This window comes from Symphalangus syndactylus, chromosome 23 (genome assembly GCF_028878055.3).
Source record: "Symphalangus syndactylus isolate Jambi chromosome 23, NHGRI_mSymSyn1-v2.1_pri, whole genome shotgun sequence".
NCBI classification, from domain to species: domain Eukaryota; kingdom Metazoa; phylum Chordata; class Mammalia; order Primates; family Hylobatidae; genus Symphalangus; species Symphalangus syndactylus.
The window spans coordinates 35,684,704-35,702,387 of NC_072445.2; the positions used below are offsets into that span (position 1 = coordinate 35,684,704).

At 44.4% G+C, this 17,684-nt stretch overlaps 1 protein-coding gene across 3 annotated transcripts in view; it reads left to right on the forward strand.

Moving 5' to 3' along the window:
* The window catches only part of SLC26A8 (solute carrier family 26 member 8), a 78,669-nt gene that overhangs the window by 54,613 nt on the left and 6,372 nt on the right, over nucleotides 1–17,684 (forward strand). For all 3 annotated transcript variants that reach the window (XM_055263728.2, XM_055263729.2, XM_055263730.2), the window contains 8 exons: nucleotides 4,422–4,517; nucleotides 5,925–6,031; nucleotides 6,112–6,181; nucleotides 7,219–7,311; nucleotides 7,434–7,565; nucleotides 11,502–11,870; nucleotides 15,804–15,858; nucleotides 15,956–16,140. In XM_055263728.2, the coding sequence (XP_055119703.2) occupies nucleotides 4,422–4,517; nucleotides 5,925–6,031; nucleotides 6,112–6,181; nucleotides 7,219–7,311; nucleotides 7,434–7,565; nucleotides 11,502–11,870; nucleotides 15,804–15,858; nucleotides 15,956–16,140 (1,107 nt within the window). The remainder of the gene's footprint in view (nucleotides 1–4,421; nucleotides 4,518–5,924; nucleotides 6,032–6,111; nucleotides 6,182–7,218; nucleotides 7,312–7,433; nucleotides 7,566–11,501; nucleotides 11,871–15,803; nucleotides 15,859–15,955; nucleotides 16,141–17,684) is intronic.

The following is a 17,684-nucleotide window of genomic DNA, read 5'->3' on the forward strand; positions in this document are numbered from 1 at the left end:
GCTTAAGCTATAAAGCAAGCTTTGTAAGTAAGAATTCAGTGAAAAATGACCAAAATAGACTTCAGATGCCACACCAACATGGGCTTGGAAACTCACTGTGCATTCATGCCATCTGTTTTCCTACACTGGTTCCAGAAGGCCTTGTTCTGCATTTGTGTGAACTCAGTCCTCCCATTGCTGCCACACTGCCTCTTGGTTAGTTCACAACACTAGAAGTCAGGTCTGAAAGTTGTGTCTTAACTCAGTATTCAGCCAGGATGCCTCTATATACAAATGTGTCATTCTTCCCTTTGTGTGAAACTGAGCACCTTGTAGAGATGCCGGGTGTGTTAATTATTAGCTATAATCCTTCTGTTCTTAGGTTACAGTAGGTCTATACTCAGTGACCATCATTTCCTTTTAAGTTTTCTTAATGTTCCTGTTAGCTATTTTTATATAGTACTTAGGGAGGTGACAGAAGGTTTATTTGTGGATGTAGCAGTTTGGTTACACACCGAGGTGGCTGTCCCTGAAGCTGGGGTGGTTGTAAATGTGATCTCCATCCTTCTGAATGCTTCCTTTCCACCTGGTGAATAGCAGGTGTCAGTAGAGCAGGACCACCCACGAGGCTGCTGCTGCCTTCTGCTCATATGATTCAAGGACCTTGGAGCCGAGGCATGGAATCTATGCAAGGAGGGTGGAACTAGTAAGCTCAAATTGACAGGCAAGCAGTCCTCTGATTCCCAGTAGAGGTCATCTCCAGAATTCAGTTTCTACAGCACCTTTGTTGCTATCACTCTTGGAATCTATTTTAGGAGGGCCACTCACTAATTTACTTTGGACATGGGTATTTTTGCTTTACAACTAAATGAAGCAGAATTTTAAAATTCCAAACAAACGAAAATTATCAGAGTTCACTGAATGGTAGTGATAAAAGTTGGGACTCCTTTATTATAAACACATTGGGGACAGAACAGCCCTTGCTTTTGGCTAGCCATGTTACATCACATTAATTTTATAGCATCTAGATAGCATGTTTCTGAGTGAACAGTTGTGATTATAATAAGATCAATGGAATAGTTGAATTACTATAACAATAAGGTTCAATGAGTACTAAGCTATAAATGACTTCTCCCTTTCTTGAAAAACTGTGAATAGTTGCAAAACCTTGTTAGAGTCACTAGTAGAGCATTCAGGCTAGGGTTTCAACTAGTTACAAGAGGACCAACACAAATTTTGAAAAACATGATACAAAATAATATATCCAATATTATTCCAATTTTGTGTGGAAGAAAAATATAGAACATACCAGTGGTTATCTCTGGGATAATGGAAATTATGTATGAGTTTAACTCGTTTTTACTCCATGACCATGTTTCACCTTAATATTTAGAAGGATAAAAATGTTGTTGCATATTGTTTTATGAAAAGATTTGTTTCCTCTCCATACTCCCTGCCTCGAGTCAAAAACCTTTCAAAAACTCTATGAAGTTGAGTTTCTTTTCCTTCCCGTCGTATTTCTTCAAATTGAAGGAAGTTTGGAGATTCTTGACTGGAAAGAAAATAGCATAGTGGGAAAGATGGTATGGTGGGAAAGAAGTAATTTCTGCCAACTTCATCTTTGCTTTTACCTCCTCTGCTGACCTGTTGTGTCTAACGGGTCACTGGGTACCCTTAGAAAGCCAGAGTAAGCGTGGACTCAGCCACTCCTCATGGTAGGATTAGTTCTAATTCCCAGGCAGAGAATATAGAGGAGAGGACAGCTAGAAAAGGGCTAAGAAATTAAACCAGTACAGGAATTTCATGACCACAAGAAAATCTTTTTTTTTTTTTTTCTGAGATGGGAGTCTCCCTCTGTTGCCCAGGCTGGAGTGCAGTGGCATGATCTCAGCTCAGCTCAGCTCACTTCAACCTCCGCCTCCCAGGTTCAAGCAATTTTCCTGCCTCAGCCTCCTGAGTAGCTGGGATTACAGGCACCTGCCACCACGCCTGGCTAATTTTTGCATTTTTAGTAGAGACAGGGTTTCACCATGTTGGCCAGGCTGGTCTTGAACTCCTGATCTCAGGTGATCTGCCCACCTCAGCCTCCCAAAGTGCTGGGATTACAGGTGTGAGCAAAAATGTTTCTTTTTTTTTTTTTTGAGATGAAGTTTTGCTCTTGTTGCCCAGGCTGGAGTGCAATGGCGCAATCTCGGCTCATGGCAACCTCTGCCTCCCAGGTTCAAGCGATTCTCCTGCCTCAGCCTCCCGAGTAGCTGGGATTACAGGCATGCGTCACCACACCCGGCTAACTTTTTTGTATTTTTAGTAGAGACGGGGTTTCTCCATGTTGGTCAGGCTGGTCTCGAACTCCCAACCTCAGGTGATTCCACCTGCCTCGGCCTCCCAAAGTGCTGGGATTATAGGTGTGAGCCACCACACCCAGCCAGGTGTGAGCGAAAATGTTTCTTAAAAGTAGGTTAAATCCTACTTTGAAGCCCTGATGATTTTTATATCCTTATGCATATAAATCTTCATTTCCTCATATTTAGGAAACTTTCTTTCCATTATAAAAGTAAACATGCTCATTTTCAAAACTTTAGAAAATGCAAAATAGATAAAAATGTCATTCACAATCACAAATTAAAAAACTATTAACATTTTGGCACCTATCCAACCAATATTATTTTCTATAAATGGATATCACTTTGCATAGTTGTAAACTAACTGTACAATTTTATATTCTTGTTATTTAATATATAGCATGATACTTCATTCTATAACATTTGACATTATTGGAAAATTAGGTTGTCTACATTTTTGTTATAAATAACAATGAGTAACTTTGTATATCTACCTTTTTTTTTTTTTGTTTTTGAGACGGGGTCTCACTCTCTTGCCCAGACTGGAGAGCAGTGGCCCAATCTTGGCTCACTGCAACCTCTGCCTCTTAGGCTCAAGGAATTCTCCCACCTCAGCCTCCTGAGTAGCTGGGATTACAGGCACACACCACTACTGCCCGGCTAATTTTTGTGTTTTTAGTAGAGATGAGGTTTCATGATGTTGGCCAGGCTGGTCTCGAACTCCTGACCTCAAATGATCCACCCGCCTTGGCTTCCCAAAGTGCTGAGATTACAGGCATGAGCCACCACACTTGGGTATCAGTATTTTAAATTTGCTCATTTAATTTGATAAACGAAATGGTATTTTATTAGTGAAATCATTACAGTATATTATGATTCAACATGAAGAAAAGCCCAGTTGGAATTGTTTTAGAGTTTCTGTGAGTGTAAGTTCTCTTAATTTATCATCCCATCTGAGAATGGTTTCTAGATAAGATAGGTAACAGATATGTCAAGCAAACCAGACAAGGCAAGGCCAAGTAGCCAAAGGCACCAGCTCCCATGGGTCTTGTTCCACACACCAAAAGTAACACAGAAGCAGAAGGGGATAGATGACTATAACCTTTAGCTATGCCTGGCGAGATGTCAGAGCCCTGGCACCTGTAAGTGGTCGACTTGCAGGTTGGGAAAATAATTTACTGACAATAGTATAGGTTTGAAAAAGGAAAGTTTATTAGAAGGGAAGAGCACTGCAAAAGGATGCAGTGAGGTGCCTCAGCAAGAGGACTGAGTGCGCTATGGTGGGTTTTCCTTAGGAGCATTCACGGACGTTAAGGCGGGAGCTTAGGGTTGTAAAACAAGTTTCAGCACAGCATTCCAGAGATGTATAGAAATTTTTGTTACTTATAAAAGTTGAAAGAGGCCTGGAATCACATGCCAACTTCAGATATTAGGGAAGTTTGTTTACTTCTAAATTCCTAGATAAGGAGTTTTGCCTCCAGATGGCCTGTTGGATGGTCATCAGGTGGTCTTTGCTTATAAATTGCTCAGATAAGAAGTTTTTGTCTCCGGGGCCTGTTCAATGGTAAGGAGGTGATTTTTGCTTTCCTCAAGTTACTCTTCCTCTCACTGTCTATGTGAGTAATGAACTACCTGAATCTAAAAGGGGCTATTGTCAGCTTTCCTGGCTGAATCAGTCAGGCCTTGACCTTGGCCTGAGCTTGCCTTGTGTTTTTGGCAAATTAAGGAGGAGAGCAAAGAAAAATGTAGAGACAAAATTAACTGTGAGTGATGGCACGTAGTCCCAGCTACTTGGGAGGCTGAGTGGGGAGGACATCTTGAGCCCAGGAGTTTGAGGTTGCAGTGAGCTATGATGGCACGCCACTGTACTCCAGCCTGGGCAAGAGTGAGACCCTGTCTCAAAAAGGAAGAGAAAAGAGAAACATAGAGAAAATTTATTTGATTGGACAATGAGTTGGAACATAGACATGGTATTCATATAAAATATCAATGCAAAATATCTCAAAGTAGCAAGACTAACTTTTTGTGATTCCTTGGTGGGGATTTGTGAGTTTTACACCCCAAAGGGAAAATGAACCAGGATTTATCTTTTTCCCACAGGCTGTCCTGGCTGGTATTATTCTGAGCAACGTCGTTCCCTACCTTGAAACCATTTCTAACCTACCCAGTCTGTGGAGGCAGGACCGATATGACTGTGTGAGTGTAAATGCCCTGGCTTAGGAAGGGGAGGGCAGAGGGAGGTTGGAGAGAGGGAGAAAGAACAAACAAAAGAGATCTGCCATGGACCTAAAGAACACAAACAACTCTTTGATGCCTAGTACTCCAGTTTTGCTTTAAAAAGGAAAGTCAAAGTTGTTGGTGCATGAAAACATGAATACCTCATTCCAACTATGCAAAATTAAATGAAAGGGATTAAGTGGCTACAGCTACATCCAAATCTAGCAAAAATGTTTTGTCATTCATTGCATATTTGGATGACTTTTTTTTTTTTTGAGATGGAGTCTCGCTCTGTTGCTCAGGCTGGAGTGCAGTGGCATGATCTCAGCCCACTGCAACCTCTGCCTCCTGGGTTCAAGTGATTCTCCTGCCTCAGCCTCCCGAGTAGCTGGGACTACAGGTGCCCACCACCACGCCCAGCTAATTTTTGTATTTTTAGTAGAGACGGGGTTTCACCATATTGACCAGGCTGGTCTCAAACTCCTAACCTTGTGATCCACCCGCCTCGGCCTCACAAAGTGTTGGGATTACAGGCGTGAGCCACTGCACCCAGCCTTGAATGACTTTTAATCCAGTTAATGTAAATACATTTCAGAATAGGAGTCTCCAATCCCAATAAGAGAAGGAGGTGTCTTGTCAGGCAGAATAACTGCTGGAGCACACTCCTCTCTGGAGCACAAAACCAGAGGTCAGAAAGGGGAAACAGCAAGAAATAAAAGGTGGAGGATAGAATGTGATGAGAGGAGGAACCAGGAGAGGCAGAAAAATACAAAAAGGAGTAACTTTTGGAGCCAGATCCCTGAGGAACTAAGAGGGGATGGGTCCACTGCACAGATAGTTTCTATTCCAGGAGGAGGCATAACACTTCCAATGGGACGGAAGAGAATGAGGAAACATTAAGTACAGATACTGACAAGTGGCAGGTGGTGAGGAAAGTAGATATTTAAGGGAATGTCAGCCTATTTTTCTTCTGTGAAGATGAAGTAATGGAGAAGGTGCTGGGGTAGGGGCTTGAAAAGTATGGTAAAGATTTGCAACAACTCTTATACATCTTAAAATAGCAACTACCATTTGGTGAGTATTCTAGTTGGCTTTGCAAATGGTATTCCTAATCTCAACAAAGCCTATAAGGTAGACATTATTACTATATTGCACATGAGGAAATTGAAGTTTTGAGAGAAATTTGAAGACAGAGGCGACCAGGGATGCATAAAGAATTGCTAGGCATCCTTGAGGGCCCCACTGTTTGTGATGGCACCAGTCCATGTGGCTATGGAATATTTCTCTAAAGCCCAGGTGTAGTAAGGGGAGAAACAGGACTGATCATTTTCTCAGTTGTACTTGTTTTCATGATCTTCACTTTCCCCTCATTCCCTTTTCCATAAGGCTCTTTGGATGATGACATTCTCATCTTCAGTTTTCCTGGGACTGGACATTGGACTAATTATCTCAGTAGTTTCTGCTTTCTTCATCACCACTGTTCGTTCACACAGGTACTTTGTCTCAGGTACTAGGAGGTTAACAAGGCAAGGTAAGGCAACTCTGACCTAAAGGCAAGTGCATTTCCTTTCAGAGCTAAGATTCTTCTCCTGGGTCAAATCCCTAACACCAACATTTATAGAAGCATCAATGATTATCGGGAGGTAAGAATCCGAATGGGTCCCATTTCTCTGCCTAAGGGATAGGGTGGGCCCCACCTCATGCTTAGTTTTTCTACAAAATCCCTTGCCATTGTTTCCTGCACTGCAGATACACATTTACAAAGGAGAGGGATGTGATGTACACTGGTAGAGATGGGTTCTCTGTTTTTGTTTTTGTTTTTTGGGGACAGAGTCTTGCTCTGTCACCCAAGCTGGACAGTGCAGTGCAGTGGCTCGATCTTGGCTTACTGCAACCTCCACCTCCCAGGTTCAAGCAATTCTCCTGCCTCAGCCTGCCCAGTAGCTGGGATTATAGGTGTGCCCCATCATACTCAGCTAATTTTTTGTATTTTAGTAGAGACGGGGTTACACCATGTTGCCCAGGCTGATCTTGGACTCCTGAGCTCAGGCAATCTGCTTGCCTCAGCCTTCCAGAGTGCCAGGATTACAGGCATGACTCAACACGCCCGGCCAAGACGGGTTCTTAAGTAGCTAAATTCTTATAGTATTGCAGCCAGTTAAAGATCATTTGTAAATGTACTTTAAGGAGAGTTCAGCCAAGAAAAAGGAAATGGAGGGAGAAAGAAGACAGCAGGAAAAGCAGAGGGTGAAAATAGGAAGAAATAATTTTCTAGTTTTTGTCTCTAATAAAGAATACAGGCTGGGTGCGTTGGCTCACACCTGTAATTCCAGCACTTTGGGAGGCCAGGCGTTTGACACCAGCGTGGCCAACATGGTGAAACCCTGTATCTACTAAAAATACAAAAATTAGCAGGGCGTGACGGCGGGATGCCTGTAATCCCAGCTACTCGGGAGGCTGAGGCAGGAGAATCGCTTGAACCCGAGAGGCGGAGGTTGCAGTGAGCCGAGATTGCGCCATTGCACTCCAGCCTGGGAGACAGAGTGAGACTTTGTCTCAAAAAAAAAATAAAAAAATAAAAAAGAAGAATACAGACTCTCTAGGAGCTTCTAAGGATATATTATTCTTACTCCATAAAATAACTGAGAAATTTCCCTCAACTTCACATTTTGTCTTGCAGATCATCACCATTCCTGGGGTGAAAATCTTCCAGTGCTGCAGCTCAATTACATTTGTAAATGTTTACTACCTAAAGCATAAGCTGTTAAAAGAGGTATCTGCCCTTCTGCCCGCCTTTCTCGACCTGCCCACTCCCCACCACTGGCATCCCTCTCCCACTCTTTCACCTTCTGTTCCACCATTCTCCCTCTGGATGGGACCTCTCATGTCTTTCAGGTTGATATGGTAAGGGTGCCTCTTAAAGAAGAAGAAATTTTCAGCTTGTTTAATTCAAGTGACACCAATCTACAGGGAGAAAAGATTTGCAGGTGTTTCTGCAACTGTGATGATCTGGAGCCGCTGCCCAGGGTTAGAAATGCCTTTTCTTTCCTATGTTTTTCTCCATATTTTATAAAGAAGTACACTAGTCATTTCTTAAAAAAAAAAAAAAATCAAAACCTCTAAGGGATTTTGACTTTTAGATGGACCATGGAGAATTCAGAAATTAAGATACAAGGTTCCTCTCACCTTGGAGGCTTGACTGAAAAAAAAAAAAAGGCACAAGTTTCCCCCTTGAGGTTCAGGTTTTCACAAGAAAGTAGGTGGGAAGTGTTCTGACTTCTACTGGATGAACAGTGACCAGAGTACAGTTTGCCTGTTGAGACTGTAATTCTGTAGTTGCACCTATTTCCCTGGCTCTTCACTGCCTAGCTTTAGATTTCTGAAAATAAGTGACTTAAAGATTGTTTTCTGATTCCAACTAGGGCAGGGTCAAGGTTGCTGGGCTTCTCAAGGATCTGCCAGGGTCTCCTGATGTCTTCCTGTGGCCAAGAAAATGATGATGGGAGATAGGGGAAAGGAGCGGGGAGGATGAGCACAGGCTGCTATTTCAGATGGGAATTTTACAGCATTTGGAGGTTATTTTCGCTGATGAGAATTACAACGTGTTCATTATTTCCAAACCGGGCTTAATCTAAGTAGTCCCTTCCCCAGAGCAGGATTGCTCATTTCTAGCTTTTTGGTCTTTCAGCAATCACCTAGTCTATAGCACGCACTCCGGAGGGGCAGCTCTCTCTATACACAAAGATTTACATCCTCCCCCGCAACACACACACACAAATGCCTCCACCCGCCACGCAGGTGCTTGCAAAACCCTGAGCATCCACTCTTGTTCCCACACATTCTAATGGAGCATAGATTCTACTGAGCTACTGAGAAGGGGTTTCACCATGTTGGCCAGGCTAGTCTTGAACTCCTGACCTCAGGCAATCCACCTGCCTCAGTCTCCCAAAGTGCTGGGATTACAGGGATGAGCCACCACACCTGGCTTGTTTTTTCTTTCATAATAGTGGTATATCTTAAGATTGACAAAATAGCATAGTGAATCATGCAATATAGCATATAGCTGTCTTTTAAATTGTATGTTTAGATTCTAACAACCCCAAGTAGCTGGGATTACAGGTATGCGCCACAACGCCTGGTTAATTTTGTATTTTTAGTAGAGATCGGGGTTTCACCATATTGGTCAGGCTGATCTCAAACTCAAGACCTCAGGTGATCCACCTGCCTTAGCCTCCCAAAGTGCTGGGATTACAGGCGTGAGCCACCACGCCCAGCTAGATTCTAACAGCTCTACTTCAAGTAAGGGGAGATTGGCATGAGCTCAAAAGCCAGAAAAACTTTGTGATAGCATCGGCCTGTGCTGGGAAATTTATGAGAGAATTTTGGATTAATGTTGGGTAGGAAAAAAGAGGATTCCCAGTCCATGGACAGGCTTGGACAAAGACACCAAGGTAGAAATAAATGTGGGGCTCTTAGGATAAGAGGCTTAACATGGGAAGTAAGGTCAGGCAGATAACACATGAGGGGATTGTAAGAAAGATAAGAATGTAGAGTAGATGGAGGAGAGAAAAGAAGGATCTCAGATGGCCAGGCGCAGTGGCTCACGCCCGTAATCCCAGAACTTTGGGATGCCGAGGCAGGTGGATCACCTGGGGTCAGGAGTTCGAAACTAGCCTGGCCAACATGGTGAAACCCTGTCTCTACTAAAAATACAAAATTAGCCCGGCATGGTGGCTCATGCCTGTAATCCCAGCTACTCGGGAGGCTGAGGCAGGAGAATTGCTCGAACCCAGGAGGCGGAAGTTCAGTGAGCCAGAATCTGTGCCACTGCACTCCAGCCTGGGTGACAAGAGCGAAACTGCATCTCAAAAAAAAAAAAAAAAAAAAAGGTGGCTCCCAGAGAATTCCCTCTGCCTAGAGGAGCTTGCATCTCCCTGCCACTGAGCCAACCCTGGCCTGCTCCCCAAATGCCTGGCCCCAGTGACCTCAAGCCTTGGGAACAGCTCTCTCCTTTGAACTGCAAACTGCAGCATTATCATCTATCCATGCCACTTTTCTTTTCTTTTCTGCTATACAATATATACTACCTCATATTGTTTTTAGCTTTAAATTTTTAAAATTTATTTCACAAGCAACATTGTTAGAATAACATTTAAAAAAAAAAAAAAAACATTACCCAGAATTACACCACTCTAGCAAAGGAATTCTTCTCATTATTCCTTGTGCCTTATAGTTCTCGTCCATATATATTCTTACTTATCCTTTTTATTTTGAGACGGAGCTTCGCTCTTGTTACCCGGGCTGGAGTGTGATGGTGCGACCTCGGCTCACCACAAACTCTGCTTCCTGGGTTCAAGCAATTTTCCTGCCTCAGCCTCCCGAGTAGCTGGGATTACAGGTATTTACCACCCCATCTGGCTAATTTTGTATTTCTAGTAGAGACGTGGTTTCTCCATGTTGGTCAGGCTGGTCTTGAACTCCCAACCTCAGGTGATCTGCCCGTCTCGGCCTCCCACAGTGCTAGGATTACAGGCGTGAGCCACCCCCCCAGCTTTTTTTTTTTTTTTGAGATGGAGTTTCGCTCTTGTTGCCCAGGCTGGAGTGCAATGGCACAATTTCAACTCACTGCAACCTCTGCCTTCTGGGTTCAAGCGATTCTCCTGCCTCAGCCTCCTAAGTAGCTGGGATTACAGGCATGCACCACCACACCTGGCTAACTTTGTATTTTTAGTAGAGATGGAATTTCGCCATGTTGGTCAGGCTGGTCTCGAACTCCTGACCTCAGATGATCCATTCACCTCAGCCTCCCAAAGTTCTGGGATTACAGCCGTGAGCCACCATGCCTGGCCTTACTTATCCCTTTAATGAACATGTGCAAACTGCCAGGCAGAGTCTGGTTCCTGTAAATGCAGAGTCCACGTTTGCATCCTGCACATCATTGTGTTCCTGGTCCTTGGTACTGTCCTTAAGCTATAGCAGGCAGTCTGGGCCTTTAGGAGGTTGACAGCAGTGGTAAAGACAGCCTTGCTCATGTAATTTTTTTTTTTTTTTTTTTTTGGACATAAGGTCTTGCTCTGTTGCTCAATCTGGAGTGTGGTGGTGTGGTCACAGCTCACTGCAGCCTCAACCTCCCAGCCTCAAGCGATCCTCTCACCTCAGCCTCCTGAGTATCTGGGACAATAGGCGTGTGCCAGCTTTTTTGGGGGGGGGCAGGGGGGCACGACAGGGTCTCACTCTGTCACCCAGGCTGGAGTGTGCACTGGTGCAATCTTGGCTCGCTGCAACCTTCACCTCCCAGGCTTAAGCAATCCTCCCACCTCAGCCTCCCCAGTAGGTGGGGCTACAGGCTCACCGACATGCCCAGCTATTTTTATTTTTATTTATTTTTTAATTTTTTGTATTTTTTGTAGAGACAGGTTTTTGCCATGTTGCCCAGGCTGGTTTCAAACTGCTGAGCTCAAGGGATCCACCTGCTTTGACCTTCCAAAGTGCTAGAATTATAGGCATGAGCCACCGCACCCAGCCTTCAAGTGCTTTTTGTCTTAAGGAAGTCTGAAAGGAGACTGTTGCACTGATAAAGGAAGAGGGTGCTGAGACGAGGGACTGATGGGAAAAAAATACTTCACACAAAGTATTAGTAGGCACTGGAGACTAACTAGGACTCAAGGATGAGGAAAAGGAGTAAAAGATGTTTTCAGTCTGGCTCACTGGGACAGTGATGAACATCAGAAATTGGGAAGGGGGTGTCATGGGTGGTGAAGATGAGGAAAGATGACTGTGGTGGCTTCAGTTGTGAGCTTGAAGTGACAGATATCCAAGTAAAAAACGCATAGTACCTACTCTCGGGTGAAGTTTCATGAGAGAGGGACATGAGCTGGCAGAGACAAGAAATAGCATCGTTGCAAGTCCTTCCGGCCCTTGTTGGTGTCTTACCACAGCCCTCCCTTAACTCTGTCGCCCCAGATTCTTTACACAGAGCGATTTGAAAATAAACTGGATCCCAACGCATCCTCTGTTAACCTGATTCACTGCTCACATTTTGAGAGCATGAACACAAGCCAAACTGCATCTAAAGACCAAGTGCCATACACAGTATCATCTGTGTCTCAGAAAAATCAAGGGCAACAGTATGAGGAGGTGGAGAAAGTTTGGCTTCCTGATAACACATCAAGAAACAGCTCACCAGGACTGCCTGATGTGGCGGAAAGCCAGGGGAGGAGATCACTCATCCCTTACTCAGATGTGTCTCCACTGCCCAGTGTCCACACCATCATCCTGGATTTCTCCATGGTACACTACGTGGATTCACGGGGGTTAGTTGTATTAAGACAGGTAAGTACTGGGGAGGCCTTGCCAGGAGCTCTGATCCCCCTCCTACCATCCCAACCCCACCCTGATCCTGATTGAATTCTGTTAGTCACTGATCAGCTGCTATGTGACTGCTAGGCCACCAGAACCTTGGACACTGAAGGCAGTATAATATAAGGTCAATCAAAATAAAAAGAGAATGAACCAATTTTTTTTTTTTTTTTTTGAGACGGAGCCTCGCTCTGTCACCCAGGCTGGACTGCAGCAGCACAACCTTGGCTCACTGCAACCTCCACCTCCCAGGTTCAGGAGATTCTCCTGCCTCAGCCTCCTGAGTAGCTGGAACTACAGGCATGTGTCACCATGCCCTGCTAATTTTTTAATTTTTGGTAGAGACGGGGTTTCACCATGTTGGCCAGGCTGGTCCCAAACTGCTAACCTCAAGTGATCTGCCCACCTTGGCCTACCAAAGTTCTGGGATTACAGGCATGAGCCACCACGCCCAGCCTAAAATGAACCAATTCTGATGTATTGAGCTGTGGTTGGTTTGGTAAGCATAAAACATTATTATTTCTCAAGAAATGAAAAACAGGACACTCTGAACTTCACTGAAACAGCAATCTGTGCCACGCCCAGTAATGCCCAGAACATCCTGGGAGTCAGCTGCAAATCTCTTCAAGGAATAGGTCTGAATGCTTCAGAAAAAAAGCAGCTCGGCCGGGAGCAGTGGCTCACGCCTATAATCCCAGCACTTTGGGAGGCCGAGGTGGGCGGATCACCAGGTCAGGAGATCGAGACCATCCTGGCTAACATGGTGAAACCTCATCTCTACTAAAAATACAAAAAAATTAGCCAGGCGTGGTGGCGGGCACCTGTAGTCCCAGCTACCCAGGAGGCTGAGGCAGGAGAATGGCGTGAACCCGGGAGGCAGAGCTTGCAGTGAGCCAAGATCGCGCCACTGCACTCCAGCCTAGGGGACAGAGAAAGACTCCTTCTCAAAAAAATAAAAAATAAAAAGCAGCTCACCAGGAATTCTCCACAGTTCAGCTGATCTAAGCCAGCACTGTAAAAGGCACTGGGCTCTCTTGTACTCCAGTTTGAAGAGGTTGGGTTAAAATGACACCTCAAACTTGGGGCTGGCTGTCCATTACCTGCAGGGTCTTCCCAACTTCCTTCCTCACTGACACATCTTCAGGTGAAAAGGACAGGGATGATTTTCCCTTCAAAAGCTGTGCCCCTGGGTCCTGACTTCCTTTCTACTCTTGGGTTTCTCTGACAGCTCTCTCTTCTCTCCCTCCTATATGGTACAGACAGTTTAGGTGCACAGCTAACCATACTGATGTCATTGTTTAATGCCTCATAATATTCCTTTTCAGCCAGCTTATCCCAGTTTACAGCACTCTGTCTCCCTCTTGGTGATGGCTCAAGTTTGAACATCCTGAACACTCATGGTGTTTGAGTGCTTCTTTTGAGATTTGCGCGCCTCTTTTGAGATTTGTGCCTTTGGATGGTTTTCTTTCTTTTATCCTCAGAACCTATTTTGTCATATTTTCTTACTCCTAAGGGAATACGACTGCCTCTTAAGTGAGTCCAGCTTCTTTTTGGTCTGGGGCAAAAGGAAGCTTTTCATAGCAGAAAGAACTCTGGTTTGCAGTCTGGGATGTATGCTCTGTCTTGGCTCACTGTCCTTCTGACTCGAGGCAAGTTACTAAATTGAACTGGGTCTCCGTTTCCTAATCTACAAAATGACAGGTTTGGAAGAGATTAAGAGCTTTCCCATCCATGAGATCCTTTTATTTTTCAACACCATTTTCTGACTCAATTATACTTTGAAAATATGTTGTTGTTTGGGCTTTTCCATCTTATTCTACTGGGCTATGTTCTCCCCTCCTGGTCTTGGGCTGTAGTTGTTACATTAGGTTTTATTCAGCCCACGTTGCTGAGTGTCTACTATGTGCCAGACTGAGCTGGGCACGTGTATATACACTACCTCATGTTATTTTCACAACTGCCTTGAGAGACAGGCCATACTTTTCCCTAAGAGTCTGAGGCTCACAGCTCGTAAGTGGACTGTCCAGCATTGAAACTTTAAGTGTCTGACTTTATATCATACTTTCTCTCTGTTCCATGGTATAGTTGTGCCATTGTCTCCCTTGCTCCGCCTCTTTTTGTAGATATGTTCTGGTCCTTGGCAGCACCCACCCACACCTGGCCCATGTTGATGACTTTCTGTTCCATCCCCAACATGGAGATAATGTCAGACGCCTTTAACTTTTAGCCTTCAGAGATTCATGGTGTACTTCTGCACTCTAAAAATACAGGTTTCTTCACTTCCTTTGTAATTGTTGTGTATACTGCCTCCTTATTGGAAGAAATCATGCTATTTACTTTATAATTGAAAACTGGAACCTAGGAAAAATCCATCAGTCCTTTTTTTTTTTTTTTTTTTGAGACAGCATCTCGCTGCGTCGCCTAGACTGGAGTACAGTGGCATGATTTTGGCTCATTGCAATCTCCACCTCCTGGGTTCAAGTGATTCTTCTGCCTCAGTCTCCTGAGTAGCTGGGACTACAGGCGCACACCACCACACCCGCATAATTTTTGTATTTTTAGTAGAGATGGGGTTTCACCATATTGGCCAGGCTGGTCTCGAACTCCTGACCTCGTGATCCACTTGCCTCAGCCTCCCAAAGTGCTGGGATTACAGGCATGAGCCACTGTGCCTGGCCTACCCATCAGTACATTCTTATTGGAGACAGCCACTCAGATTAAACTTCTTCCATTCATGGGACTTTCCCTTTCCAGCACTTGTTATTTAGAGTCTGTTGTGGCCCTTTGCCAATGACTTTGTGATTTGCCATATGATCAAGAATGACTTCATTTCCTCTTGGTAGTGAAAGAAGCAGAGTTTGTTTCTTTTGACACTTTAACTTAGTGCTCAGGGTTGGTGTCTACTCAGTCTTAAGTATTAAAGTCGATATTGATTTGCTTTGAAGTGAACTTCAAGATTTATTGCCCCACAGTGTATATACTGGCTGAAGTAAACTTGAGGACAGTAGCTGACGTTTACTTATCTGACAGTAAACATCTGATGTTTTACTAAAATCAAATGCAACTTTGCAGGGCAGCTCTGAATGTGACCCTCAGGGTTTCTGAATTCCGTTCCCTACTGCATCACTTGAGCATTTCTGAGCCACATCTTGCTTCCTCTGCTCAGTAAACTCCAGGGTGAAGGGGGGTCTCATGCAAACACTAGGCCATCATGCCAAAATACGGTTGTTTGAGATGACTCTCCAGAGTGTTTGCATCACACCTGTGCCTGTCTCGATGCTAGGGCTTTCCTCCTGCAGACGTCCTGTCTTGATGTATACTGTTTATCCCCTTGAGACTATGGGCAGCTCTCCCTCCTGCTCCCCACCCTCACATGACACGGTCTGATTCTCTTTTGCATTCCCAGCACTGTAGATGTTTTCTGGCATAGAGAACTCCACTCATCAAATGTTTGTAGAGCTGAATTGGGATGCAAGGTACATATACCCCCAGACAAGTGAAGGGCCAAAGGGGTTTTAAAACTCAGCTAATTGGCTGGGCGCGGTGGCTCACACCTGTAATCCCAGCATTTTGGGAGGTCAAGGCAGGCAGATCACAAAGTCAGGAGTTCGAGACCAGCCTGGCCAATATGGTGAAATCCTGTCTCTACTAAAAATACAAAAATTAGCCGGGCATGGTGGTGTGCGCCTGTAGTCTCAGCTACTTGGGAGGCTGAGGTGGACAAATCACTTGAACCTGGGAGGCGGAGGTTGCAGTGAGCCGAGATCACGCCACTGCACCCCATCTGGGTGACAGAGTGAGACTCTGTCACAAAACAAAACAAAACAAAACAAAAACTTAGCTAATTAGAAGGCCTTTCCTAGCAAGTATAAAGCCTTCTGATACTGATTTTCTCTCCCCCCGCAGATATGCAATGCCTTTCAAAATGCCAACATTTTGATACTCATTGCAGGGTGTCACTGTGAGTATCCTTCACCCTATGAGAGGGCTGTTTTGCACCCTGGGTCCTCTGCTCCCCAAGTATCTGACATTGTATGTGTTCTGGGTTTGGTTTGTAGCTTCCATAGTCAGGGCATTTGAGAGGAATGATTTCTTTGATGCTGGCATCACCAAGACCCAGCTGTTCCTCAGCGTTCACGACGCCGTGCTGTTTGCCTTGTCAAGAAAGGTCATAGGCTCCTCCAAGTTAAGCATCGATGAATCTGAGACAGTGATACGGGAAACCTACTTAGAAACAGACAAGGTCGGACAAACAGACAAAGCATGAGGTTGGGGGAAGGGATTGAGGGCAGTGGGAGGATGGGTGACGGGTGGCTGGGGGCTGGGGGCTGGGAGTCAGGATACCTGATCAGATAGATGAATAATGTCCAAAAAATGTATTTAGTATGGCTGTACCAGAATCTGAGATGTTGAAATGCACCCTTACCACTTGGTAAATAGCAGTGGATCTGAGCAGCCAAGTGCCCTCACTGTCATGGCATCAGGGTTCCATTCAAGAAATTTCCCTAACTGAAGACAGGGTTTACCCAACCCAGCACAGACCTCAAGGATCCTTCTACAGCATTCTTGGTTAGTGTCTATTACCAGTTGCTAAATATTCTAAATGTCTCCCCCAGCTATACCTTTAGAATTCCTCCCCACCCCACCCACTCTTGAGATGAATAATAAAACTAATGAACTAGCAGAGATTCAGATCTATAATCTTGTCTAATACCTCAGCTTTATTACCTTTACATTGTAGTATGAGATTTACTCGACCTGACCAAATGCAAAGGAGAATAATATATAAGTCTGAATTTTCAGCCTTTTATTAATACTGAGACCTGGCTGAGTGCGGTGGTTCACACCTGTAATCCTAGCACTTTGGGAGGCCAAGGTAGGTAGATCATGAGGTCAGGAGTTCAAGACCATCCTAGCCAACATGGTGAAACCCCATCTCTACTAGAACTACAAAAATTAGCCAGGCATGGTGGCGGGCACCTGTAGTCTCAGCTGCTTGGGAGGCTGAGGCAGAGTTGCTTGAACCCGGGAGGCAGAGGTTGCAGTGAGCTGAGATGGCACCACTGCACTCCAGCCTGGGCGACAGAGTGAGACTCTGTCTAAAAAAAAAAAAATACTGAGACCCGGGCCCACTTTAGCATTTTCAAATCAGTACCTGTGTAGGTTAAAAGTTTCCAAAAAAAAAAAAAGGAAATTAAAACAGATGGGCACTAAAATATTATCTAATATTAGCTAATGACTAGAAATCATTATTAAACAAAGCCTAGTCGATGAAATGAGACACCACATCTGAAACAGTTAAGACCGTACAACGGCCGGGCACGATGGCTCTTGCCTGTAATCCCAGCACTTTGGGAGGCCAAGGCAGGCAAATCACAAGGTCAGGAGATCGAGACCATCCTGGTGAAACCCTGTTTCTACTAAAAATACAAAAAAATTAGCCGGGTGTGGTGGCACGTGCCTGTAGTCCCAGCTACTTGGGAGGCTGAGGCAGGAGAATCGCTTGAACCCAGGAGGCAGAGGTTGCAGTGAGCCGAGATCGCGCCATTGCACTCCAGCCTGGGCGACAGAGTGACAGAGCAAGACTCTAAAAAAAAAAAAAAAAAAAAAAAGAACAACACACACACAACTAGTTAACTGGTAGTTAATAAAAAACAACTAGTTAACTAGTAGTTAATAATTAGTAATGACTAATTAACTAATTGGTTTGAATTATGCAGTCTGCTTTTACGATAAATGGAAGTTTCTCTATTTTTTAATTTATAATTATGATACTCGACATACTTG